Source organism: Apus apus, chromosome 13 (genome assembly GCF_020740795.1).
Source record: "Apus apus isolate bApuApu2 chromosome 13, bApuApu2.pri.cur, whole genome shotgun sequence".
Lineage (NCBI taxonomy): Eukaryota > Metazoa > Chordata > Aves > Apodiformes > Apodidae > Apus > Apus apus.
In genome coordinates, this window is record NC_067294.1 from 422,369 (window position 1) to 449,015 (window position 26,647).

A 26,647-nucleotide genomic window follows, 5' to 3' on the forward strand; every position below is an offset into this window, starting at 1 on the left:
TGTTGTGGTTCTTCACATCTGGCTCCATGTGTCCAGGATCCAGCACAGATCAACCTACCTGAAAATGAACAGACACAATTGGAATAGTCTGTGGAATGATCCTGGGGAGAGAGAAAGAGAAAAAGCTCTAATCAATCCATTGATCACCACAACTGTAGATCCACCATGGAAGAAGCAGGGGCAGCACACACCAGAACTTCAGACTCATTGTTCCATTTTCAACCACAGGCTTGTGCCAGTGATCTCCTTGATAGGACCCAGATAAATGTTACACAACCTGCTCCAGGGGCTGCACAAGACAGAACTGGGTCCCACATTTCAAGAGACAAGTTAAAATTCTATTTCTGTGTTTGGGAAACCTCTTTATAAACAATTATTGTTGCATTTCATACAGCTGTAACTGCAGCCACTGAAGAGACTGTTGGCCTAATACAGCAACAATTTACCTCTGTGCATTTGTTCAGTTAAAATAGCTACTTAACACATCTTGCTTTCTTCAAAATGACTTTCAGCAGCTCTCCGTGGCTGTAGGAAGAGCTGTCAATTCCCAGCGAACAGCACCTCAGTGCCAGGGGTACATTTAGATCATATTTGGAATAAACGGGAAAAATAAATCCAAAGCCACGCACACAGAAAAATGCTGCCCCCCCTTTCTTGCTAGTCTCTTTTGCCATTAAAATTAATTTTGATAATGCAAGAAGAAACAACTACTTTGACCTGAATGCCAAACATTTCCTACTTGATGTCAAGGCTCCATCTCCTTCAATGATTTTATTGTGCCTTGTGGAATGGGGATTATTTGGTGGTTATGGACAGGAAAGTGGGCTGTGGAAAGATTCTGAAGTTCAGTTACTAGAAGGGATAAAATGCCCAAAAGCCACAGGTTTAACAGGAGGAGGCTCCTCATCAACAGGGAAGCCAGGTCACGTTTTAAAACATTGACACTGCAGGACCACAGAGGGATGGGAAGGAGATGGCAACACATAGTTATTAAATGTACCATCAACCTCCTTCCTCTCCTCCTTCTACTGCAGAGAAGGAAGAACAAACTCCCACCCTTGTCTAATGTCTGATCTGGTTTTTTTAAAAAAATCTCCCCACAGCACATGAACAATCCAGGAGAGGAAAGGGAATGTAAGAGAAGGCTTGGAGGGAACCAGGGTCACAAACCAACAGTTAGTCGTGAGAGCAACACAGGAACAGAAGGGAGCAATGGAAACCAGTGATAGGGGTACAGATCAAGAAAATAGTTACTGTGAGAATAAAGTAGTTTTCAGACCAAATTGCAAAAGGGTAAGAATTTGCATGACCTCAGTTTCATGTTTTGTACACACTATTTTCAACAATCCAGCAAGTCTGTAAAGAGACCACAGGACCCTCCCCCAGGCCAGAAGCATTCTTCATTTTCAGTTAAACTTTGGACCATCCCCCAAGAGACTTACTGGAATCTCTCCCACCCCCATTTTTTCCTCTGCCCCATCAATTGAGCTGTGTTAATTAGTACTATTTCAGACCACTGATACACCACCTTATGATTTTTCCCCTAGCTAGTACCTGTTGATTAAACCAAACTTGCACACACATTCCACGCAAATAAATACCCCCTTCATACATTTACTACCTCCCCAAAATAAAGGTGATGACACTCTTTTCGTGATATTGTAATTTTTTTTTTGAATGGTTCTGCTGCCCAATTTGTTAGAATTTTGTCTTTTCTAAATCTCGAACCATTCTGTAGTATATCTTTATTGCAAAAAAGTCAACATGCATCTTAGAAATTCAGATTGTAATCAATAAAACAAACATTACATATATGAATTTAAATGTATAAACAATTAGAAATTCAACAATATCTCCTATTATACTATTACACAAGTTCACAATTTGTAAAAACTATAGTACAAGTTTACTATACACCAAGAGGAACCTTATTCCTTTTCACATGATTTTGTTAAAACAAGTGTTTCCACAAGAAGCAGGCAACTGTTTTCAGATTTAGCTTTTCAACTCTTGGGTTTGTTTTATTCTTTTTGCTTAGGTTAATTCAACAATGAAAGGGAGGTAATTCTTCTAATTCTTCCTAACAGTTCCCTTCTGTTCAGACACCCTTTCCATGTTTGCACCCCAAGTTCAGCTGATAACACCCTGCTGCACATGGCTGCACATCCAGGGCTGGTGCACACAGGCTCCCTTGCTGGGTAGACATTTTGCCTGAAAATGTTGCCATGAAAACAAAGTGAGCTGTTCTGTCATGTCACCTATTAAAACAACCAACCAAGACAAAAGCCCCAACAGTTTAACCTGACGCTGCCCATCGCTCACACTCCCCCAAGACAATCATGGGGTTCAGAGCACAACTCACCCCCATGCCTCGGGGCGCAGAAATGGGGTCTGGGATGTCCCTGGGGACCTGGGTAAGCTTGCCAAGACGTACTGAGAAGGGGGAAACAGAAATCATATGAAGCTCCCAAAAATAATCCAATAAAGCTGCTGCCCTCACCTCCCTCCTCCCTTCCCAGCTCCAACAGCCGGCGCGTCCGGGCATGGACAAGTGTCCCTGGACCGTGTGCCAGCAGGTGTCACTTTACAGCTAAAACCATATGAAAAGGAATCCCATTCTACATGTGTCATAGGCTACTGCAATTTTTCTTACAGCTTCATTCATTCACTGTAATTTTCATTTTCCAAATACAAAAATACAACGATTCTTATTGAAATCTATACGCTGGTAGTTTAGTACACAAAAAAGCAAAATATTTACAAAATTATACAGTTTAAGAAAAAACTCTGTACAAAAAAATATATAAATCCTTTTGTTCCCTCTATCACTTTTTAAACTGTCAGGACTCAAATATGTTTGCTGCAACGGATTTTCCAAAATATACAGTGACTGAGCCACAGACATTAAAAAAAACAACAGTAGAGATGATGGGAGAAAAGCAAGACATTCTTCTAAGTACGTGAGACTGGTTTCCCCTTGTTTCTCCATGTCTGTAATTTAGCCTCAGTATTAGCAGGAAAGACCCAATCATACAAAGAGGTGAGGTTTCCATGTGAAGAGACAATACTGAAGGACGTATTCCCTTCAACTGGCAAGGAAAGAAGGAATTATCCTGCTCTGACCTGTGATACACCACGACAGCCAAAGGGCAGGACATCAGGGGTGCTGTGAACGCAAGGCATGCTCAGCGACCTGTCACTGGCCCGCTCCAGAGCCACCCTAGCGTAAAGGTTTTGAAGTGTCATCTCCTTCAGTTGGGAACTTGCTGGCAAATGCAGTGGTAAACTAAGTATTCAAAAGAGGAGAGCATTTCTGCACCGACATTCTGTTTATTTTGTATATAAATGTACATGAAATGTACTGAAGAGTGTACGGTACAAATGGAGAGCCAAGGGAATGCTCCCCAGGGAATGCTCCCCAGGAAACACCTCTAGGAACTGCAGGAGCTGCGTCCCAGTGACGAGGCACGAGCGCCTGGGCTGGCTGTCCTGGTTCCTGTCACAACACCCCCCTGCTGGGGGGGTCCCTGTGGGGGTGCTCCTAGACTGGTGCGACAATAAGGCAACTGAGAACGTAACAGTGTTCATCTCTCCTGTGCCTGAACAAACCTGTACTTGGATACAGGCATCACCTCCCCAGCCCAGCTCTGAACACTCCTCTGCAGACATGCCCCGAAGTACTGGTGTGACACCAGGCCTGCAGCAGGACACTGACACTCCTGAACAAAGAGCATTCTGCCCAGAAGGCTTCACGGATTTGGTTTGAACATCAAAAAGCAGCTGGTAATACGGAGAGGAGGAGGAATTTCTACTGGCTGGTCGGTGGTTGCCAGTTTAGCTGTTTTTCTTTCCAAGGAAGCATGAAACTCATTAACATTCACACTCACAAATACTGAAATGCAGTAAACAGCCCGACTTCAACTTGAACCTTACACTGAAACTGCAGAGGAAAATCAACAGTGAATGAAAATTCACTCCAATACTTGTCATTGCTGATGTTTTCTGTGAAGCAGAATTTGAAGAAAGAGAGTGAACTGGACAATACTACAATAACACCCTGTTAAATTGCTTCTTCCATCTCCTCTCACAAAAAGCAGAACCCAGGAACTGTGTGGCTTTCCAACATATCGAAATAAATGATTTCTGAATCTAGCCACAAAGCACTCCTGCAGTAAGTGATTCCATATGAAATAAAATGCTACCCTTTTTTAATTAGCAAATGAGGCATTTTTTTCTTTCATAACATTTAATGAAAGTTTGACTCTTTTCCCCAACCCCATAATATTGCTAAATAAAACCTGTAATATCTTTTCAATTATAAACTAACAAATCAATCACATTATAAAAAACCCAAAACAAGGTAATACAGGTGACACACAAAGAGGACAAGAAAATACTAGTATTTTTTTCCCCTCTCTTTTTCTTTTTATCCTTCTTAAATAGAAAAAAATCACCACCCTGGTGAGCTGATAATGACGTAAAACGTTCCTGGGCCTTTGGCCAGCTGAGGGTCCCAGCTCTACATCCCACGTGTTTGGATATCAAACTCGCTCACTTTAAATCTTGTGGTTTGAAAATAAAGTAAAGCTTTTTTTTTGGCTCATCAACTTCCTTAAATAAATGTTTAAAAGATGTAGCTTGAACTATATTCCTAAAATTATACATTTCCAACATCAAGTTTCATCTTCTCCAGGAACGGGATTCATCCTCGTCTTCATCATCATCATCATCATCTTCGTGCAAAAATAAATCTGAGGTTTCAGTCTCCTAGAAGAAGAAAAAACGTACTTTTAAACAAAGAGGTTCCCTTAAACAAAGAGCAGCAGATGTACTTTGTCAGGTTCTGTTTTACCCTCTTGCCCACTGAAACACACACAGCTACACCCAACAGGTTTGATGGGAAGAAGAGCAGCCTCACACATCAAGAAAGGCAAAGAAAGGCAAACTTCAAAGGAAGCAGGAATCAACAACAGTTTTAGACTGTGTTAAATGCGTAGATGGGAAAACCTTTAGCAGTGTAATGTGCTCAGAAGTACAGGAAAGCATATACCCAGCTTACACTGCAGCAGAGCATTAGTGCTGGGAAGTAAAATGATGAGCAGTCTGAATAGGATGTGAGGTGTAACTTCTTAGTTTAAAACACATCACCACATCCAGAAAGTGTATTTGTTTTCCTTTTACCCTTTGCAAATGTGGAATACATACCTGACTATTCCAAACCAGTTAAGCTTCTGGTTTGTAGAAGTATTTTCAATGAAACGTCTTTAGTAAACTGTATCCTAACAGAGCTGTTAGCTCTTAGATTCCTAGAAGAGCAATTAGGTAATGAACATCTGTTCATACCTCTTCCTTAGGCTCCTCTTCCTCAATTTCTGTGGACACAGAGGGAACCTTCGGTTTGTACCACGAGATCTGTAGCCTCCGGTCTTTGAAGTGGGATCCCTGGTTAGCAGCCTGGATTGTGTTTTAAATTAATGTATTTTCAAAAAAAAAATCAAGTGAAGAATTATTAAGGTCACCAACAGCAAGCTAGACCCCGTGAATGTCATGATGCAGATTTGCAGATCTCAATTCTATAATCCACAACCATCCACTCCAGTCCTCTGACAGCAACTTCACTCTAGCCTGGATCTGCTAAATAAATAACACTGATCTACCAACCACCTGAAGAGATGAACAGGGCTGACTTCATGGTGACATTGGCCCTTGTCAGTAACAGAGCTATGGGGCTCATCAGGTAAACAGTTATTTCCCCCTTTACTGGCACCATCTGCAGTACCATCACATACCCACACCAGTGCTCAGACTAGTGGGATTCAAAGTCTGCTGAAGTTTAAAACACAAAGGCAGACACAAGTAGTTAAAAATTGCATTTTAGAACCATGAAAGGAATAATTCTACTTACATTCTCAGCCTCTGAGCGAGATTTAAAAGTCAGAACAACACTTAATGGGGAATCCTCTTCCTGAAGGTCTTCTATATCTCCAAATTTCTGTGAGAGAAACCTCAATCAGGAACAGTCATGTTCTCCAAACACATGATCACTGTGTGCTACAATCATCCAGCAACACTGCAGCATTTATAATTGTATTTTTGGGCAAAAGCTCAGATTTATTGTTATTCTAACATGTGGAGCTTAGTTTTGCAGAAGGAGAGGAAAAAAGTGTATTCATTTAAAGCTCAGAAGTTAACTATGTGGATTCCCTGTTTCCCTTACTCTCTTCTGCCCTTCACTGTTGTACTTCTTGACACCTATTAAGCAAGTCCTTTAGAGCTCATTGATTTACAGAACACATTTTAGCAAGAGGAATCAGTTTTGCTACAGAGCTCCTGGATATGTTCCCTACACATACTACTGAGAGGGGGGGAAAATATAATCTGGAATGGTTAGATTAACCAGAAGTTTGCATTTTTTGAACTTATGTACTGCATAAAAGTGAAAATTGGAATGACCACAGCAATGATAGTTAAATAGTACACAAAACCCCCAAACAAAAAAAGGGTTTATGCATAAAGTACGAGCAGCACAAAAGAACATTCTAGTCAACTTTAGATTTAGTATGAACAGCAGAAGAAAAGTACTTTAACAGCCAGTAAGGTAGGAGCTTGAGTTACAGCACTAGTTGTCTGTAAAAGCTTTTACTCCTTCCAGCAGCTAAGAATGGCTAAAACTTCCAAAACCATGAAGTTACTCAGAAATTGAATTAAAGCCAAGATCTTCTTAAAAAGGCAACTCTGGTTCCCTCTTACGACTTGCCCAGGGCTCACTGTTAGCACACCATGGAGCAGGCTGTTTTTTTGATCAAACCACACAGCATTTTTCCCTTAAGTTACCTCACCAAAGCAGCAGAGGCCTCTAACCTTCTGATGAGACACGAGGCCAAAGCCCAGTAACCGCTCCCCAAGAGCAACGCTCACCCCTGCATGAGGGGTTGTAACGTTCCCTGTTCCACTCACACCAGACACACACAAGCTTCTAAAGGGCAGGATTCTACAAAATTAGTTTTCCATACCAGTGGCTTGCTATGCAAAGAGCATCCATAAATACCAACCCAACTTATCAAGCTTAGATTTCATGCTGGGTCTATTTATGAAGTACTACATGATCTCTCTGAAGTTTACCAGCTTTGCCCATGAAAACACTTCATTCCGGAACAAGTAACTGAAGAAAACATAAAATCAGCTTTTCCTTCATTATGTTAACTTAGTTAGATGCTAACACATCTGTTAGCTTAGCTTGCAAACTTGCTCTACCATGAGTTCATAAACAAATTTAACTAATCTGAAAGAAACTGATGTCCTGTTGAGCAAGAGTGCTTTGCTTCTTAAGCCAGAGAGAAATAAGATAAATGGTATGAACAGCTAATCTGAAAAATTATTGTAAACAGAGAGAGGCTGATGGGTATTTCTGAGCCTCCTAACATCTGTTTTAAACTATTTTAATGTAGAACTAATAAGAGTAAGCTATTTAGCTTTGCCCAGTAAAAGAATGCATTGGGCAGCTATTGTAAAGCAGCTATAAAAGACATTAGATTTACACCCTCAATACGCCTGAAACTGTTTGCTTATCCATAGCCTGTTCCATGGATTCAGGGTGAAGTCTTTGATACGTTTGCACTAACAGAAACAAAAAGACTTGCATCTGCAAGGATTCAGAGAGAAACAGGTATTTACACAGTTCCCAGCATGCCTCTCTGTGCAGGTGAGCACATATCCAGGGTACTGGTTACCTACTTAATCTCACTTATAGCTCAGCCACAATTCTCCTCCTCAGCTTTCTCCTTTTTCCAATGTGCCCTCATACTCACAGAGAAGTGCTGTAACAATTCATCTTTCTCCTCCTCGACAAAGCCTCCAACTGTCAGTGCTTTGGGACGATGATCCACCACCATGTGATTCAACATGCCCCTTCCTCTCCCACCACGACCCCGTCCTCGTCCTCTTCCTTGGGCTGGCACCGTCTTGCCTCGACCAACTGGCAAAATGCCCAGGCGGGCAGCCTGGGTGGAGGGCAGAGATGGACCAAGACATTGCCACTTCCAAAGGGTTTCACACATTTATATTTCACAAATACATTAAAAGCATCGATCCAAACTCACCTCCACTTGTAACTGATTCAGCTTTTTCCGTAGCTCAGTTGTGTCCTCTCCAGAAGAAAGTCTCTTATGAAAGTCCAGCTCTGCATCTAGAAGCTCCTTTTGTGCCTTAGAGAAAAAGGCAGAGAGAGAAAGTGGAAAGGAAGAGCAGAACTGCAATGTGTGCTTTTAATGTTTGTTCCACTTCTCCAGCAATGCATGGATGTAAATGGTCAACACAGACCAGTAACAACATCCATCCTTCCTCTAAATTCAGGGTGTTTTCATTGCCTCTGTGCCCCTTGCCCAGCCCCTTTTTCAAAGGACCCAGATTTCTCTGCTTCAGAACTGGAACAAGCTCGAATGAGCCACATGCAGAACTAGGTCATCTGAGTTCCTTCAAACCACAGCTTGCTTGTCCATGGTTATCACTCTTAAATTCAAAATGCTGCTTGGAAGTGTTTTGATCTAATGCTGCTGCATTTTTAGGACATAATATTAGAAACAGTTACAAAACACAGGCAGGCAAGTGTCTTGCACTATAAATACCTCTGTCTTGGACTTCAATTTTGATGGTGTCGAAGCTGTAGATGATGTTTTTAATTCATCCTTTAACTGAGATATTTTTCCTGCTAGTTCTTTTAAAGTCTTCATTATTTCTGCTCTCTCTTCTGGTTTCATGGACTTATTTTTCTCCAGCTTGGATATCAACATCTATATATTAAAAAAAGAGCAGGGAAATAAAATTTCAGGAAAACCAAACACTGAACAGACATATCTACAAAATCAGAATGCATTTACCAGAAGACATTGCAGACTTACCTTCTGGCATTCTATTTGTTTTTCTAACATCTCCTGCTTCTTTTTCCTCATGTCTTGTTGGAGTTTCATTGCCTCCTGTACGAGAAAGAAATTCTTTCAATCAGTAAAAGCAGTCTAAAATTAGATGTATCATATTTACTTCTTGAAGCTACAGAAATGAAGGCTGTAATGAAAACTACTAGTCTGCAAAACACACAAGTACCAAGTGTATCTGAGCTGGAAAAACACAAGTTGCTCACTTCCTGCTGTGAAGTATCCTACTTGCCCCCTCAGACACCTCTTAAGAAACATATCTTACATTGTAATTTAAGTGTCTCATACCTGCAGAGATTAAAATCAGAGAAATGCCTCAAGAAAACCCAGACACGGTCAGGTATGTCAAGTAAGACAGCCCAACAGGAACACTCCCACGACTAACCTCAGGCTGCATTTGCAAAACAGTCCAATAATGAGGACAAAACCTACACTACTGTAGAAAGCTATAGAGCAATATTTGAGGTTTGAGTTTTCTATCAAACCTTTCTTTATTGTCCTGGTTTGAGCCAGAATGAAGCCACTTTTCCTTTTACTGATATTTTTTTCCTTCAGTAAGCTTTATTTTAACTAGTAGCAGAGTGCTCCAGCTAGGAATGATAACAAATGGTGGAATGTTTCTCTAACTGCTGGGGCTTCAAGGTCGCACCTTTGCTCTGCTGGCTCAGACACTACAGGGAGATCTACGACCCCCCCGAGGAGGCTGAGTTAGACAGACAGTGAAACTGGCCAGAGATCTTCCATTCCAGAGAGCTACGTGAGCTCAGAGGAAGGTCAGAGATCACAGAAGACAACTTCCTTCCTGCTTCTTCTTCCCTTCTCTCCCATCCATGGCCGGCGTCCGGCGAGGACTCCGTCCATCCCTCACTGTGGACCCCCAGGCTCCAGCTCTCCTGACCCTCATCACTCTGTGCTTTCTCCAGGAGCTGTTTGGGATTCTTCAGGTCTGTTTCCAGCTCAGGAGATGTTGTGGGAGTTGCTGGGGGTAGGGGGAGGCAAGAGGCTTTTGCACACACCTGACCATATTTGTATATAATTGTATGTATTTTCTCTTATCATTAGTGTTTAAAGCTGAGTAGTTTAGTTTTCAATCCAGCCAAGTCTCTCTCTTTTTCTCTCTCTCCTTCCCTACCTGGGTGGCAGGGGGAGGGGGCTGAGAGCACTGTTGTTGAACCTGAGTCAAGTGGTGATTTATGAAGGACTTCAATTGCTACACTGTCAGTCAGCCAATCAGTAGTAAAGTACCTGTTTTTTTTTAAGGGCTTCTTGTACATCATGAGGTTTAGACCCTGCACCAGGCTTCATAGATGTCTTTAAGTTTGAAGAGCTGTAAACCATTTTTGAGTGGCTTGTAGAAGTAGGAAATGTCTGAAATAGCAAAAACACACACACAAATATGTAATAGCTTAAAATGAATGTGATACACCATGAATGAATTTTAGAGGAATGTACCCTGTAAAATAGGAACACAAACTTCCAGATTTGTGCAATGAGACAAAAAGCCCAAGGCAATTATACATGTAACTGCATCGGTCTAGCAGCCAGCTTGCTTGGCAGCAATCAGCTTAAACGCTTGTTAAAAGGATTTCTAAAAAAGAGACTTATTTTCCTTCTTCATCCAAAACTCCCTCTGTATCCTCGTATTCACTAGGAATACCACTGAAGCTGAGCTTCTGCATCTGCATGATATTCAGCTTCACAGTCAGTCTAACCTCACGCTTTCTGATCATGTAAGGCAGCAAAAGTCACTAGCAAACTTTCTTTTTTTAAAGGACTTTTCTGTGGCCAAGAACACTTGCTTCACTAGGACACCAGTGTGAATTAAACTACATCAGCTTGAACTCTCTGCAGAAGCATTCTACCAGCTCCTAGCACTACTGGTAAAGCACAGCATAAGCTCAAAAATCCCTGAGAAAGCAAATAGATTTGCCAACAAAAAGCTGACAACACATACAGGCTGTCAAGTTTGTTTACTATGAAGCACTGCCAAAAAGATTTAATGCTACTTAACACAGTGATACTTTGTTTCTGAAGTCATTGTCCCTGTTTTATACAAACAGGTAATGAAACCAGGAGGAAGTGACTGACCATGGCTGCCTGGAACACGAGTGAAAAGAAACAGAACCAGCTGCCAACAATTCACCAGCTCTATTTGCATGCTCCTTCTCAGCTAACAGGCTAAAGCTTTAACTGAAGTATGAAGATGTTCAGCGTCACAAACACACCTGAGAGTCCTCCACCACTGCCCCTGCCTGGCTCAAGTCAGGCTGGCTTCCCCCTGCTGCTCCAAGGCGACGTTTCACTGGGACTTTGTTAAGGACATAGGCACCAGATGCCAGTGGTTTATTCATCACCTGTGGACCAGCAGACAGTAAAAAATGAAAGATTAAATACTCTGTGGTTCTGAAGTAGCTGTCACTGAGGAAGGCTGGTAACCTCCACCACTCCTTCACCACAGCACACTACCTTTGTCAGGCTGCTGTGCATTGTTACAGCTGGAGCTGTGGTCAGGCCTTGCTGCTGAAGATGAAGCTGGTGATGAAGAGTCTGAGGAGGGGTCTGCTGCTGCTGCTGTTGCAGCAGTGGGGGCTGCTGATCACTCTCTCTGTGCCACAGCACCCGGATAAACCGGTTGTTCAGAACAGCCTCTGTGCTGGAAATGGCCTTCCTGGCCTCGTCGTTAGTCAAGTACTGGATCAGAGCAGCCTCAGGATCATTCTGGAAAGCAACCTGAATCAAAATTCATTAGGATGCATCAGTTCATTAGGAAGAAAACATCTCATCCAGTAGCAAACCAAGCTACAAATAATCTGAAAGACTGAGTGGGATATCCAATGATATTAACAGCTCAAATACAGGTAAAATGTTCTATGTAATTACAGCCAATTACCTGTTGGCAAGTATTACACACACTTGCTGCAAAGCCTATTTACAGTACAATAAAATAAAAGATTCCTCCACCAAACAGCATCAGAGCCCTGTGAACTGGGGTATGACTGGAGAGACCCTGGTGCTGACCCCAGAGCTCTTTAACCTCCTGACAGGCTGCTGCTGTCACAGGAGGTACAACACAAAGCTTCACACATTCCCAAAGCAGCATTATCTAACTGTCTTGAATAAGACTATTTTTCTCTAAAAATTCATCACAGGAATAAAAATGTATCTTGGACTTTCTAGCAGAACAGCTGAGCATGTTTTACATGCACTATTTCATCAGCAAGGTGCAGAAAGCACCAAAGCATCTTTTTGGCTAAGACACAGAATTAGCAAGTGCAGAGCCTTCCCAGTTATGTCTTTTTAGATCTCCAAGGACCTAAGGGGCAACTGTTTTGTCTAGAAAAATAAATGGAAATTAAACACTATTTTAACCGTCTAACTACCCATGTTTTGCTTGTACAGTGCTTTTCCCCTTGCTACAGTGCAAGGAACAGCACTGATCTGCAGCCAGCTCTAGGATGCCAAGTGGTAATAAACTGATGCACATAGAGACTCTTCTGAAGCATAATATAAACCTTGGCTATGAAATACTGTAGGACTATCATGCAGGACAGAAATCTTTAGAAGATGTCTTACAGAAATTATACACAAGTTGCTGAAAAACTTGAGTTGGTTTAGATCCTGTTAATCTGCAAGCCTTCCAAATTAAGCAAGGCCTCATGAAGGCAGAAGCCAACACACTTCTACAGGATTAGGATAATAATACAGAGTAGACCAAGAAAAGGATTAATTGAATTTGATCATGTACTCTCCCAGTTAGCCTCCTAAGGCTTCCCGAGGAATGCAGATCAGCGGCAGTATTCAAGAAGGCTTCAGGGAAAATAAAATACCCACATACAGGCATAAAACTTAACTTTTTTTTACCTGAATATTTACAATAGTCCCAAATTTGCTGAAATGTTCATTGAGCTGTGTAATATTGTTCAATTCTGGTGGGATTTTTCGGACTTCTAATTTTGTATTTGTATACTGATTCTTCTTCAAAAATCCTGGCTTATTCTGGTTGTTATTTGCTTGCCTAGAGAAAATAAGAGAAGATAGTAATTTAGTCGTACATATATTTAAGTAAGGCAACAAATGTTAACACTCTTTTAACTTCTATTTTTCTTAAAAAAAAATCTGCGCTTTAGACATAAACAAAGAAGAGCTGCTCCCACCACTAAACATTTAGTCTCCATATTAGGTGGACACAGATTTTCTGACCCAGCCAGCTCCAATTATAGGGATTAGTGAATAGCAATATTCACAGCCTTGATAGCAACAAAGTGCATTCCAATCAGTTGTTCATTCTTACTTTCCCAGCCACGGTTTCTTCAGTGGTGGACATTCCATGCTACCTGGAGATCTCTTCCTGCTGTCTGGCTCAAGGACAACTCTAGTTACATTGCTGCTATTATTCGTAATGGGAATGGGAGGTTCAGTCTGGATGATAATATTGGCAGCTGGAGGAAAGGAAAGAGGCCTCTGTTATTCACCACACACCAGAGACAGCAGGAAAACTTCCACTTGAACAGCAAAACAGGACTGAGTTGAAAACCACAAAAATTAGTAAGACTTTATCAAATTGGTCAGTTTTGTAGATGAAAGTTACTTCAGAGATCACTTGCTAGCCTAACTAAACAACTTCAGAAAACATTTAGTCCTGCCAGCAGGGATGAGATTTTTGCCTTTAAGATTAGTATTATCTTGAAGAAACAAACCTAAACTCCATCTTTTAGTTACTGAAAATTCAGATTCTATAGAAGAGGGGGGGGGGAAAAAAGGAAAAAGAAAAAAAGGAGGAAAAGAAACAGGGCTAGGGTGCCAGTCTTCAGCAACAAGGCATGGGCTGGATAAACAACCAACTTTCCCTGTATTAACCCTTGACAGTGAAAGGCAACCAAGAACCTGTTCCTCCCACTGCTATCCTGTTTCCTTCCCTCCATACAGTTTTCAGCAACAAACTGCTAATTAAGCCCAACTATGGCATGAAATTATACTCTTGGATTAAAGTTTGAAGAAACTCCTACAAACACAAAGCAAAAACACCAGATCACAGTTTGCCAAGTGTTTATTTACAACCTTTTCAAGATCAGGCTATTGCTGTTGGTCTCCTGTGTGTGCCAAATATTCAACTCCTAAAAAGAAGTCTGAGTTACAAGTCAATTTTCTACAGCTTTTATATATTCCGGAGCTCTGCTGAGTGGTGAGAACTGGTGAGAACAAAGACTGGGCATTTTTGGCACAGTTTTAATCTTACTTCAGAGGATGATTTTAGAGCAAACCTTTCATACACTTGACAAAGAGAGAAAACCAAGTGGCCTGAAGCACCACTGCTGAACGGTCACCCATGCCTTACAGCTGGAATGGGTTCTTAGAGAGAATCTGAGGGCCAGAAATACAGCCCCAACCCTGCCTTTGTGATGTTGACTAAGATGAAAACAGCAACAGCGATTTCTGCAATAATATTTAACTGTATTATTCATAGAATGAGTCACTGGAAGGAAATATTGAAAAAATATCTCTCTCTTAGCTACTGAGTAAGAAACATTGATGTGTAACAGTAAACACTGACATTTAACATCTTCTCTTTTAGGAACTGGAGTAGGAAAGCAGGAGGGAAAGAAAATTATGCTAACAGAACAAAATTTTTTTTAAAGAGCCTTGGATTGTTCTCTCCCCTATAAGATATTTCATACATGTCACCTCTAAGAGACTACATCCACATCCACCCAGTTAAGGACATGGAATTACTTAAACAGCGACTGGTTTCCACAGGCTAGGAGAAGGGGAATGATATCTGCAGTGCTCACTTAGAGAGCACCTGGCTGCCAGACCACCAAGCACAAACACATCCCACCACTGCTCCCCTCCTTGCTGCCACCATGACAGCTGAGGCAAGTAGTGCAGATCATCACTTCTGTGCCCCAGGTCCTAAACACACCCTTGGCAAACCAAAAGCAGTCTTCAGACCGTACTGCTTAAAACCATCTTTCTGCTCCATTTTTCTTTCAAGAAGCACCCAGCACCCAAAAAATGCCTTCACAAGCTAAAGAGGAATAAAAACCCAACCAACCCCTTGTAACACCACCAAGTGAGTGGTTAGTTTTAATCCAAAAGGCTGCTTTGACTTTAGTGTGGTCATAATAGTATTTTTTAAAGGGTAGAGATGTCTGAAAACTGCTCTGAAACACTAGATCAGTGTGAGAAACTATCACTTTCAGCCTGAAAAGGGGGAAAATAAGTATGACGGTCTTGGACAAAAATAGCAACAGCAATGACTGGAAACCCTTCCTACCTCTTGGATTTGTATCCATCTCCCCAGATGTTAGGCCAATTAGATTTGGACGCTGCGTTTGTGCTCTCGTAAAGAACTGTCGGTACTGAGATCTACCAGCACTGGTAATACTAGGAGCTTCAGGGTTATAGCCATCTGGCTCATATGTATCTATAAAAAAAGGAGAGAAATGAAAGGAGTTTTCAAATGAGTTTAAGACTCAGGGTTAATTTTCCTTTAAGGAAATGCATGGATGTCCAAGAATCGAAGCTGTTGGGTATGAAGAGAAGAGAGAAGAGGTGGTACCGCCAGCGTGTGTAGCCATGCAAAACCCTCAGCTGACCCTTACACCCAGCTCTGTCTGGGCACGTTCTCCTCGGGGCTTTGGTCTGATTGTTACTGTTGGTACAAGTGCATCAGTCACACTGAGTGTTGAAAAGGAACGAGGTGTCTGTCTGACAACCTTCACAACCTCTGACAGTGTCTCAAGGGGAGCAACAACAGATTCATTTCAGGCATTTATTCTGTAGGGCTTAAGATACAAAGAGATTTTCAGTCTTTGCTGCCCAGCAGACTAGTTTACTTCAGAAAAGGATTTTTTGAGAAAAATGTACTTAGATGATTCCAATCAAAGAAAGCTGAGAAATCAGGTAATTTGACCAATACTTACCTATTAAATTATCTTAATTTTTGTAAGAGTGAAATCAGCTACCTAGCTCCAGGAAGGCACTAATGATTATTTTACTTAAGAGGGGTAACCATGAGAACACAAGATAACAGAACCGACTCAAACTGCTCCTCCAGCCCAAGGTTCAAATCAAGGATGATGCCTTTTTCCAAAACACAAAAGCTACACAAGAACTAGAATGAATAAAGTCTATGAAAAGCCTCCACAGAAACACAGTACATCCAGGAACAGAAATGAATGCCTACACATGGGGACTTGACAGACTTGAATCACTCTAGATTTCAGCTCCTTATTCCACAGCAACCATGAAGACTCTACACTTAAAACTATGCCCCAGAATATTGGTGCTGATGTTTCACAGTTTAGTTCCAGACTCTGCCAAGAACTTTCATTAACTTTGCACAAGCTGAACCACCAGCTTCTCCTCCAGGACTCGCATACAACTGATTGCAAGAGGGCAACCAGCAGTTGTTACCACACCAGTCCAAGGACAGGACATGGCAATCTCCACATGCTCTGGAGAACAGAATTGTGTGGTGCAACTGAAGCCAGTGATGCCCTGTGAGCTAAGACAGACAGAACCATCCATTAGAAGTGGTGAAGCTGAAAGAATCTGATGGCAACATCTAAATGTCTGGAGATAACTAAACAGATTATCTCACAAGATATTGAGTGACTGAATTTCTGAAAAGCATGGGATTCACAAAGGAAATGATATGGATCATGAACTGGAGTCCTCCTTTGAACGAAATCCAGAAAATATTTTTTAAAAAAACAGGTGGGAATATTGTAAAATATTGAGATGTAATGATCTTGTTTTGCTCATGTAAGACATGGAAATGTCATTATACTCCTTTCTTCATGAAAGAAATACAAGCTTTGTCGGATCTAAACTGCACAATCTAGGACTCTCCAGGTTTTTTTGATACTTTCCCTCATGAAAACCCACTTTCGAAAAATCTGAGCTGTGTTGAGATGGACATGTCCTTTGAAAGCCATCCACTTTTTTAAGTTAGAAAGCTAGAACTTAGTCAAATCTGGAAAGAAAAAAAAAAAGATAGAAAGAATGTACTAAAGTATATCAAGACTGTAAAGACTATTGTGATACACAGCTGAAAAAAAATAAATCTCTCTCATCTGCAGTAACCAAAACTGGACTGGGATAGAGAGCAAGTTCAACAGTAATTACAGGTTTGCAGATGCACCCTTTGCTTACTAAATAGCTTTAAGATGAGGGGATCCCTTTCTTATGCAACAATCCTATTGCTTTGAGCATATGAAACTCAAAGGAAGCTCCCCACAAATGACCCCTCCCCAGAGGGTGACAGGACACCCCTGCTGCCTCTCACAGGAACAACAGACCATGCACTGACCACCAAGAAAGCCATCAGACTTCTTTTTAGATGTCTATATACTGGAGGAAGACACAGAGGTAATAATTTCTAATCATACATCAGCAGAGGAATTTTAAAACATGTATCCCCAGCAGATTTTAAAAAAGGTAAGTGCTTACGTTCCGTAACTGTGTAGAGCAGGTTCTGGGGTAGAGGAGGAGGCAGCCTTGCTCCCACGGGTGCAAGAGTGGGCACTGCACTTGTCCCAGGCTGGTCACGGTTATTTACCAAACTTGACTGTGTTAAAGGTGGTCCTAGAATGACATCATAGAAGAGAACACTAAGAGCTGCAACTCCACAGATAAAGCGTACAAACAGTTCAGTGCAATTTGTGTATTTCTTGCTTTGAGTAAGGTGAAAACTCCAAATATTTACAATCCCTTTACAACAAAAGTAAACTAAGAAGCCCTGTTCAGGTCAGTTGCTCTGATTTCAACAGCTTTTCTCCTTCCCAGAAAGGACAAAGCTTTAAGAAAAAAAGAAAAGAAAAACAACAACAAAAAAAGAGAGAAGTGTATTTTCCTCCCCAGAGGTTTATTATTGCTAGAGCTGGCATTAGCTAAAGCAGCTCCTCCCTCAGCTCTGCCATGGATAATCAAGGCTAGCTCAGAGCAAGAGATTGTATCAGCAACATTTGGTTTACAGTTCTCAAACAAGAACTACGGGACAAAAAGGCAGTCACAGACAAGGAGTCTGTCTAGCTATTTTTGCTTTGTTTGCACCATACAGTATACCTACATTCCTACTGACCATATGGCCAAAACAGGACAGTGAGTTACACTACACAAATTATCAGGACACAAATACATCAGAGAGCACTGTGAGTTCCCTCCACACCAAGCCAATTCCTCCCACTAAAAGGCTCATGCAAAGTTTAGGGTGAATCCCATATAAAATTGCCTCTCATCCCATAGCTGTTGCTATTTGATCGACTATCACAGCATTCCAGTGTCACTGGAATAGAGAGTACTGACACAGAGTAATCACGTACCTAATATTCTGTTTCTTCATAGAATTTACATTGTAAGATGCAGTAGAATAACAAAAAAGGCTACAAAGTCTCAGAGATCCGAGCCTTGAGCCAAAATAGATCTTAGATGTATCCATTATCTGCTACCAAAAAGCAATACATAATACAGCCCAAACATAAATTTATTAGAACTTTTACGAGATTAAATCTCAACATTATTGCATTAGGAAAAAAACCATCTAGTAATCCAATTTTTACTGGTCAATCCAAAAAGCACCAGGGTTAGGACATAATATGAAAGACACCCCCTCTGCCTCCCTGCCCAACAGATCTATTTCAGTTTGCAGTGCTGGAAACGTCATATTTGACAGGCTGATTTTCTGGAATTATTTTGGCAGTATTTTGAATAGCACAGAGCTATCAAAGAAACTTGAGGTCATCACTTTGAATATACACAGATTTTCCAGAAAGAGGCATCATTTTAGCTTGGTGACATAAAGGAACACAGAACCATATTCTGACTTACTTGGTACAGGAAGCACGACAGGAGGTGGTGCCTGGGGATGAGCTTGTGGAACTGGCAACCTTATGTTACGAGCTGGCCCTGGCAAGGGGGGCAGAAGCATTCCAGGAGGAGGAGGAAGTCCCGGAGGTGGTGGAGGAAAAGGAATCATACTTGGCAAGGAAACTTCATCTACTACTAAAGGATCATTTCCATGATCAAACTGGCAAAGATCACCAAGCACACAAAACCCTCGCTCTGCAAAACAGAACATTTAATAATCTTTTTAGGAAAAAATAAAAGGTTAGTGGTCAATGATTTGTAGCATCTGTTTTTTTTTGCTGGAATTTCTTACTAATGAAAACAGGCAATCACTGATCCAACACTGCATTATCAGATGAGGCTTAAAAATAATTAAAATTAGAATAATCTTCCATAAAAGCATATAAACATGCATGTATCCATCATAAAAGACGTAGAAAAAAGTCATGCAGAAATACTAACTGTTTTATATTAAAAACATGCACTGCAATCTTTATCAGAGCTGCCAGTGGTTGAAATACTTGCCAAGCATCCACAGAATTGTGACCAAACTCCCTATGCTCTTATCCAGCAACAGTCAGATTGTAAGTAAACTGCTTCCAGTAAGACTAGTTATTTCTCCAGTAAAATACAGATCATAAATGCATCTTTTACATTCAAGGTATACTCTAAATGCTACTGCATTTTTACTTGCTGCCTACGTTTAGTGAATACCTAAAAAAAGATTCACAGAATAACTGAAACAAGGTGAAAAACTGAAAACTAAGAAGCAGATAATTTACCATCGTAATCGCGACATCTTCTTTTAGGAGGAGGGTTTCTGCCAAATGAAGTGGGATTGCTGTGATTGTTATAGAAATTTGACCAGCTCTCTGTTGTGTTTTCCAGATGGTGCGCAGGTGCAATCACAGTGACAGCACTGGGAATAGCCTGTGCAGAGGAATACTGCTCGGAGGATTTACTGGGAGACGCGGGCACTGGGTTATATGAGCCTTCAACATCATTTCTTTCACTCTTGAATTTGGATCTCTCGCGGTGCTCTGTTTAAAAAAAGTAAAAATGAGAAAAAGTCTTCCTGTTTCGTTCTGTATATCAGAGCCTTGGAAAAAAGCTACTGCACAAAAGCATAAACATTTCCTTAAATATTCAGTATTTTGCACGTTAAACTGTTCTTGAAGGAGCTTAGTCTTAGCAATGGAATAAGAACTAAACATAAGACAAACAGGGTTTTAACTTCAGAAATCTAAACATTTTATTTGCAAAATGCACATTTATTCCTCTACTCCTTATTCCATTCTGGATTACAGCTCTCTCTTTTAAACCAGAAAGAGGGAGGAAAAAGCCTGAAAAAACAAACCTAACTGTCCCCCCCGCCCAATGTGGCCTCAACATGTGCTGAAATCCGTTGTAATCTGTGCCTCTTATTTTTCCAACCGACCTGGGAAAGCACCTTCAGTTACAGAAAAACCTTCTCTAAAAAAATATACAGTAACAAAATGAAAAGGGAGGTACACTATTTTGCAAAAAACCTAGATCTTTGGAAAAAAAGAAAAAAACCCACACACAGCACAAAAGTACCAACTACTGATCTCCACTGGTATACACCTGTGGATAAATCAAGAGGTTAGCAAAGAAAAAAACAATCCCCTTAATTGTTCTACTCCAAAGAACAGCATCTTAGTTAATAACTTCAGGAAAACAAAGCTCTCAAAGTTTCCTCCAGCTTCTCAAGGACTTCTGCAGCCTGCCAGGAGACCCCACACCATGAACACGAGATGAGCTGCAGGAGCAGCACCTCGGGTGCTCACCAGCACTTCTGGCCTCCCTGTCCTTGCTCCTGCCCCGGCTGCGGCTGCGGCTCCGGCTCAGCCCGCGGCTCTTGCTGCGGCTCTTGCTCCTGCCGCGCCGCCAGCCCGACTTCTCCCGGTACGAGTCGCTCCGCTCGTAGTACCTGTCGTAGTCCCTCCACTTCCCATCGTCTCTCTTTTTCTCTCTGGTTCTAGAAAACACATTGTTTATGAAAAGAGGCACCCAACTAAAAAAATAAGCTTGTGAGAGAACACTGTTCATCCTTCCCATCCGACCCGGGCAGCGAAACGCTCCAGTCAGAACGGCCCTAATTACACTAGAAAAGGACAGGATCTCAAACTGAATCACTAATTAGTAGAAACCAGCAAAGGAAGGACTAAGCAGAATTGGAAAGGTGAAGAAGTTAGATGACCAAAACAGGGTATGTTTTAAAAGTGATGCTCACACTGTGTCAACAATCCCTCCACCCCTAAAGACTGCCAACACTGCTTTTTAATTTATGTAACAGAGGAAACAGAACTGATGACATTCCCAGGTATTAACACTTGAAACAGACTGACATTTTTTTGGAAGAGACCCACTTCTAGTCAAGGGCCCTCATGCATGTCATCAGCATACAAATAACATTGCAAATAGAAAAAGTTGGGAAGAAGTGACTATTTTTATGAAAAAATCACTACCTGCGAGGTAAAAATCCCCAGGGACAGACTGCCAGCAAACACAGAAGAGCTTAATATTTTGGTTCAGAACTAACCTTTGCTCACTGGTGTCTCCACGGCTTCTCTGTGGACTGGAATACTTCTTTTTCCTGCTATCCCGCTCTTCTTCAACTGGCTCTTGAAAATTCTGTTTAAGAGACAACTACAAACCAAGGGTGAGTATCACTTTTTTAAAAAAATTAAGAATACAAGACCAAGATTTAGTTCAAGTTACAGTTAATATCCTGTATAAAAACAACAGGTAAGTGTGACTTGCACAGAGCACTCAAGCACTGCACCTAGAGATTGTTGGGCTTTTTGTTTCAGATCTCTCAGGTTCTTCTGCAGAAGAGGAGATGCCCCAAAATAAAACTACTTCAATACTTTGTTTTTAAGCAGGATTCATGAAAGATGAAGTTCTCTATCATGCTAGTTAAAGTAAGCAACTCAATGAGGTATTTTCTGATCTTGTAACCAGAACACAAATAAGGAGAGCTACTTCTCCAAGTAGGTTTGTCATCAGCTTAACCCTGGAAATAAATGCTTTAAACAAAAAAACCAAACCCTGTTCCCATGGTTGAACTAGTCACATTTCTTGCTGGCCTAAACCAAAGCAGTTTTAGAGGTCTTGTCAGCTGTACCACTCCTGTAAATCACTTTGATCCCATTTTGCACTTTAGCTGGCATTTCACACTGCTTAGAAGTGATTGTAAATTTGGGTGGCAGAAGTTTCCATGCACTGGTTAAGTCACCTGAAGGTAGCTCTAAACAATCTGTGAGAATTGCAACATTCGTTTGAGAAGTGATCAGAAAACTGTTAAAAGTCTTGTGTAGCTGCAAGTTCCATCACCAATGCTACTGCCTCAAACTGTCATGATAATTCTGGGTCTGATCCTCAGATAAGAAAAGGACACCAGAAAGGAAAAACTAAATGGCAACTCAGATGAAAAAAACCACATATCTTAGACAAGTGATAGCAGATGATATATAATATGCAAAGAGATTTAAGACAACTATGGGAATATTAGTTTACTGTTCTCAAACACTTGATTGTTTTCAGTTTTGTCAATAAAACAGAAAGAACTGTTGGCAAATTAATGCTACCTCACTTGTAAAAGTAATTATCCCTCAATATAGAGGCCACCATATGTCACTGATTTTAAGCATTATAGAAAGCATTTAAAATAAATGTTATTCCTCACAGAATATACAAAACTGGAAATGTTTTAGCTTCTTTTCCCTCTCTTCAACCTTTCCAAATCATTGTCACCAGGGATGTCCAAACAGGACTCTGAATGCCATTAATCCAGGTCAAAGACACGCTCTACAGAGGGATTTTAAAACATTTTTGTCTGAATATTCTTCCGTTTTCCTTCAGATGCACAGAGAACAGAGATCACTAGTCACAAGAGAGTGGACTTTTCTTACACATTTTGCCTCACAAACGTACACGATGGCTAATTTGAAAATTAGAAGCAGGCAGACAGAAAAGGCGATGTTACCTCCTCCTTCACTTCTTCTTTTTCCTGACCTGCAGGCTTCACTTCTACTTTTGTGGGTTCAAGAGAAGGAAGGTAACTCTTTGAGTAGAGACTTTCAAAAAGTTTATCTACAAAACCTGAAGTTTCTGTGGATGCAGAAGACAAGAACATATTGTTACGTGCTGATTTAAGGCCACCTTTAGATTTTCCAGAGAAGCTCCTGAAAAAAGTCACCTAGATGGACTGCTCACAGCAGCATCCTAGAGCAATGAACATCAATTCCATTCCAGGAGCTGAAATCACATTTGTGGAATTGAGGTCGTTCATTTAAACAAAATGAAATTAATCAGGTGTATCAAACACTGACTTTTCCTTCAATCTCATTTACAACTTTGAAATGTTCTGTGCAGCAACTATGACCAGAAGTTTTGACCAAGGAACGAGCCCACAGCTGTGCCATTAGCTACAGCTACCAGCCTCTTTACAGCAACTTCTATGGGTAAATAATTCACAAAAGACTAACCATCAATTCAATATCAGATTATAAAAAATGCACAATAACTCCCTCAGTGAGTGCTGGGATTTCAGTTGTTTAAAACTTTGAACTTAAACCAGATTGCTCTGAGAAGCTCATCAAAAGCCTGAAAGATTAACATGGACCAGGTTTTCAGAAGTTATCAAACATCTGTCAGAGAAACTTCTGGCAGCATGGCTGATACTTCAAAATGAAATTGCTAGCTTTTATTTCAGAGGATTTCCTCCCACCCATCACGAACAAGACAAAGTTACACAACTTCATCTTAAGACTTTTTTGTATTTAATCACAAAATGTATTCCTTCACATTGTAAGAATTATTCAAATCACAGTAAACAAGTAGTTCAAGGCAACTGAAGGACCCTTTAATTCAAGGTAGCAAGGGCGCCCTATCCCTCCTGCTCTCCCCAGCTAAATGACAAGCACCCAGCAGATCAAGTGGCAGAGAGCACAGTACCTTTCTGCAGGAAGACATCCAGCTGGTCAGCACAGAAAGCTTTCAGCTCTTTCTCTGGTTTGTCTTTCTTGACTAACGCCACGACATAGTTGGCTAAGGCCGAGGGGTCTGCGTCACATCTATGGAGAGAAAGAACCATTCTTGGTGCTGCTGAAGCATGCCAAAACCCCGTGCTGGACAATCACTGCTGCAGAGGAGCCACCAGGCAGCCCTGGCAACACGTCCGATGCTTTTCCGACATGGCCAGCTTGGCTGCACCGGGATAATGGGGCCAGGGAAGATTTTCTCCAACCACAGAACAATCTGTGATGTGCCCCCTGGCCCTACCACACCTGACAGTGCTCCCACTCTTCTGCTCCTTCCTGAGCTCTGCTTAGGAAAAACCACCTTTCCTCTTTTTTACAGTATTACAGTGGTTGTAAAGTATTAAAACATGACAACCATGAAAAGCAGTTCAGAAAGCTGGATCACAAAAGCACACTTTCAGCATGCACACAGATACATCCTGTACAGCTTGAGTCACTGTGCTTAACACACCTGGGGGTTTCCTTCCTCAAGGATTATTTCCATGCCTACAGACTATACAACATTTCTTTAACACTGGTAAAATGTTGAAAGGGGTGCAATTATCAATACAGATCCACTCTCTGCACTACCCAAGCCCTTATCTAGCTTCATGAACACCAAAACCAGACAACTTTGTGCAGCAAAACTCTGCCACTAATCTTTAAATTGGATATTGCTTTAGATTCCATTATTCAGCTACTAGAAAAACATTCCAAGTATGAACTAGATTAAGAGTGTCAAATCATTAAGCAACAGCTCCTCGTTTTGCCTCTCAAAAGATGCAGATGCAAGCTATCAGGTGGCAGGCAGGAACCCAAAACACTGATGATTTAAACAGGTAATTCTTTTTAAGATTAACAGTTAGGGAACATTAACTATGGATATAGAAGGAAATAGTTTGAAGTATAGTACCAAAATAGAAAACAGTACAAAATAGAAAATAGTACCAAATAAAAAACCCATCCAGAAAACACAAACACGATGCAGAAAGCCATGCAGGTGTCAACTGGCTAGAGAAAATGAGAATCCTCATGAGCAGCCAACCAAGCAGCTCCACTCCAAATTAGTTTCTGGCTGTTTCCAGCACCTGATGAAAGCCATGCTAAATGTAGCAATTAACAACAAAGAAACCACAAATATACAGATTTTACAATTCTTACACACACACTCACAAAAAGAAATAAACTCTTGGTAAGGCACTTGGTGCTACTGTCCACCTGCAACTGGCTCTAAACCTTCGATTGACAATCAAGGAGATGATCCCGTGCTTTACGCCCGTTCCCTTCCCTTTCTCCACGCACCAGTTTCTCCCAGGCATGACATTACACACCACAGCAGCACGTGTGAGATGTGTGCACCTCTCCAGGTTCACCATTTGGTATCTGCACTCCTGAATTCTTGCTTTCAAGACCGGCCAGCAAAGCCTACAGTTCCCTGCCACGAGCCCTCATCTCCACCTCAGGCCCCCGGGGTGCAGCTCAGGTCCCCAGGGACCAGCAGACAGGAGGCTCACTGGAACCGGCAGCCAAGGCGCAGGAGCAAGAGCTACGCTCCGGTCTAGACAGAGCTCCAGAAGGATTTCAGCAAGCACCAGCGAGACCCATTTTCTTCAAAAAGTAAACAGGAAAGTAATGAAGAATTTTCAAAAGCTGCTACTTAATGACTGCACCAGGGGGGTTCTAAGGCCTCCTCAAAACACGAAAATAGAAAGTGCCTGTAGAAATATCAGTTAGCTACACACTGTGAAGGTGCCTCCTGCAGCTTCAGGCCGGGGTTAACTTTACTTCGTGGAAACTCCAGGGCCAGCTCCTTCCCGACCAGCACCCGCCCCGGGCAGACCCCGCCGCAGCGGACGCCCCCGGTGCCCGCGGCGGGCAGCGCGCTCCTCCGCACCAACGCAAACCCCGCAGACCAGCTTCTCCCGCCGCTCACAAACCCAGAAACAAACCCACGGCCCGGCCGCTCCGCCCAGCGCTGCCCAGCGCGCACCGCAGCCCCGGCGGCCGCTCCCGGCCCCGCACTCGGCCGCTCCGAGGGCCGTGTCACCCCCCGCGGCCGCAGGGCCCGGGGCCGCCCCGGGGCCGGGCAGAGGAGGGCGGAGGGGCGCAGGGCCCGGTGCCACACCGCCTGCCTCGCCTCCCGGCCCGCGGCCCCGCTCCGCGCCCGCCCCCCCGGGCGGGGAGCAGCCCTGCCCCTCGCCACACCGCCGGGCCTGCCCCCGCCCGCACTCACATCGGCTCCAGCAGTTTGGCCAGCCAAGACTTAAGAGCGTCCACGTTCTCTATGATCATGGTGGCGCCGCGTCTCGCCCGGCTCCGCGCTACACCGCCATGGCCCGGCCGCTCCCGCCGCCCGCCCCCTCCGCCGCCGCGGCCTAGGACAGGAACTCTCCGCCCGCCCGCCCCGCGGCCTGCCGGGCACAGCCGGGGCGGGACCGCCCGCCCGCGCACCAATCAGGCGGCGCCGCTCGCGGGCGCGAGCCAATGGCAGCGCGCAGCGCCGTCCCGGGGGGGGGCGCGGAACCAGCGGGCGCGGCCGCGCGCGCACGCGAGCGCCGGTGCGACATCTTCGGGGGACTCTTAAAGGGGCCGCGCCCCGGCGCCCGCGCAGCCCGCCCGCTGGCGCCCCCAGCGGCCCGGCGGGAGCCCCGCGGCCCGGCCCGCGCTGTGCCGTGCCCTCGTTCGGGGCGCCCGCGGGGCGGCCCCGCCAGTGCGCGGGCCTGCGCCTGGCAGCGGGGCTGTGGCTGCGCACCGGGCCGCCCTGCCCCGCCCGCTCCGGGCGCGGGGGGCAGCGGGGCCGGCACAGGCGCTGCCTTCCGGCCG

At 42.9% G+C, this 26,647-nt stretch overlaps 1 protein-coding gene across 3 annotated transcripts; it reads right to left on the minus strand.

The window, feature by feature from the left end:
- Positions 1-1,654: 1,654 nt before the first annotated feature.
- RBM27 (RNA binding motif protein 27) lies at positions 1,655-26,182 on the minus strand. Of its 3 annotated transcripts, XM_051631190.1 has the most exons (21): positions 26,058-26,182; positions 23,760-23,878; positions 22,789-22,913; positions 21,343-21,449; positions 20,588-20,778; positions 19,562-19,819; positions 18,762-18,995; positions 17,385-17,519; positions 15,205-15,354; positions 13,222-13,369; positions 12,792-12,945; positions 11,397-11,660; positions 11,156-11,284; positions 10,176-10,298; positions 8,898-8,972; positions 8,625-8,789; positions 8,100-8,204; positions 7,809-8,000; positions 5,906-5,992; positions 5,344-5,454; positions 1,655-4,767 (listed from the first exon to the last, which is right to left on the minus strand). In XM_051631190.1, the coding sequence occupies exons 1-21, from the start codon at positions 26,114-26,116 to the stop codon at positions 4,681-4,683; spliced, it is 3,018 nt and encodes a 1,005-aa protein (XP_051487150.1). In that variant the 5' UTR covers positions 26,117-26,182; the 3' UTR covers positions 1,655-4,680. The 3 variants fall into 3 exon arrangements, with proteins under 3 accessions (XP_051487150.1, XP_051487151.1, XP_051487152.1); XM_051631191.1 differs by lacking the exon at positions 15,205-15,354; XM_051631192.1 differs by lacking the exons at positions 22,789-22,913; positions 26,058-26,182 and having other exon boundaries at positions 23,760-23,861.
- Positions 26,183-26,647: the final 465 nt, after the last annotated feature.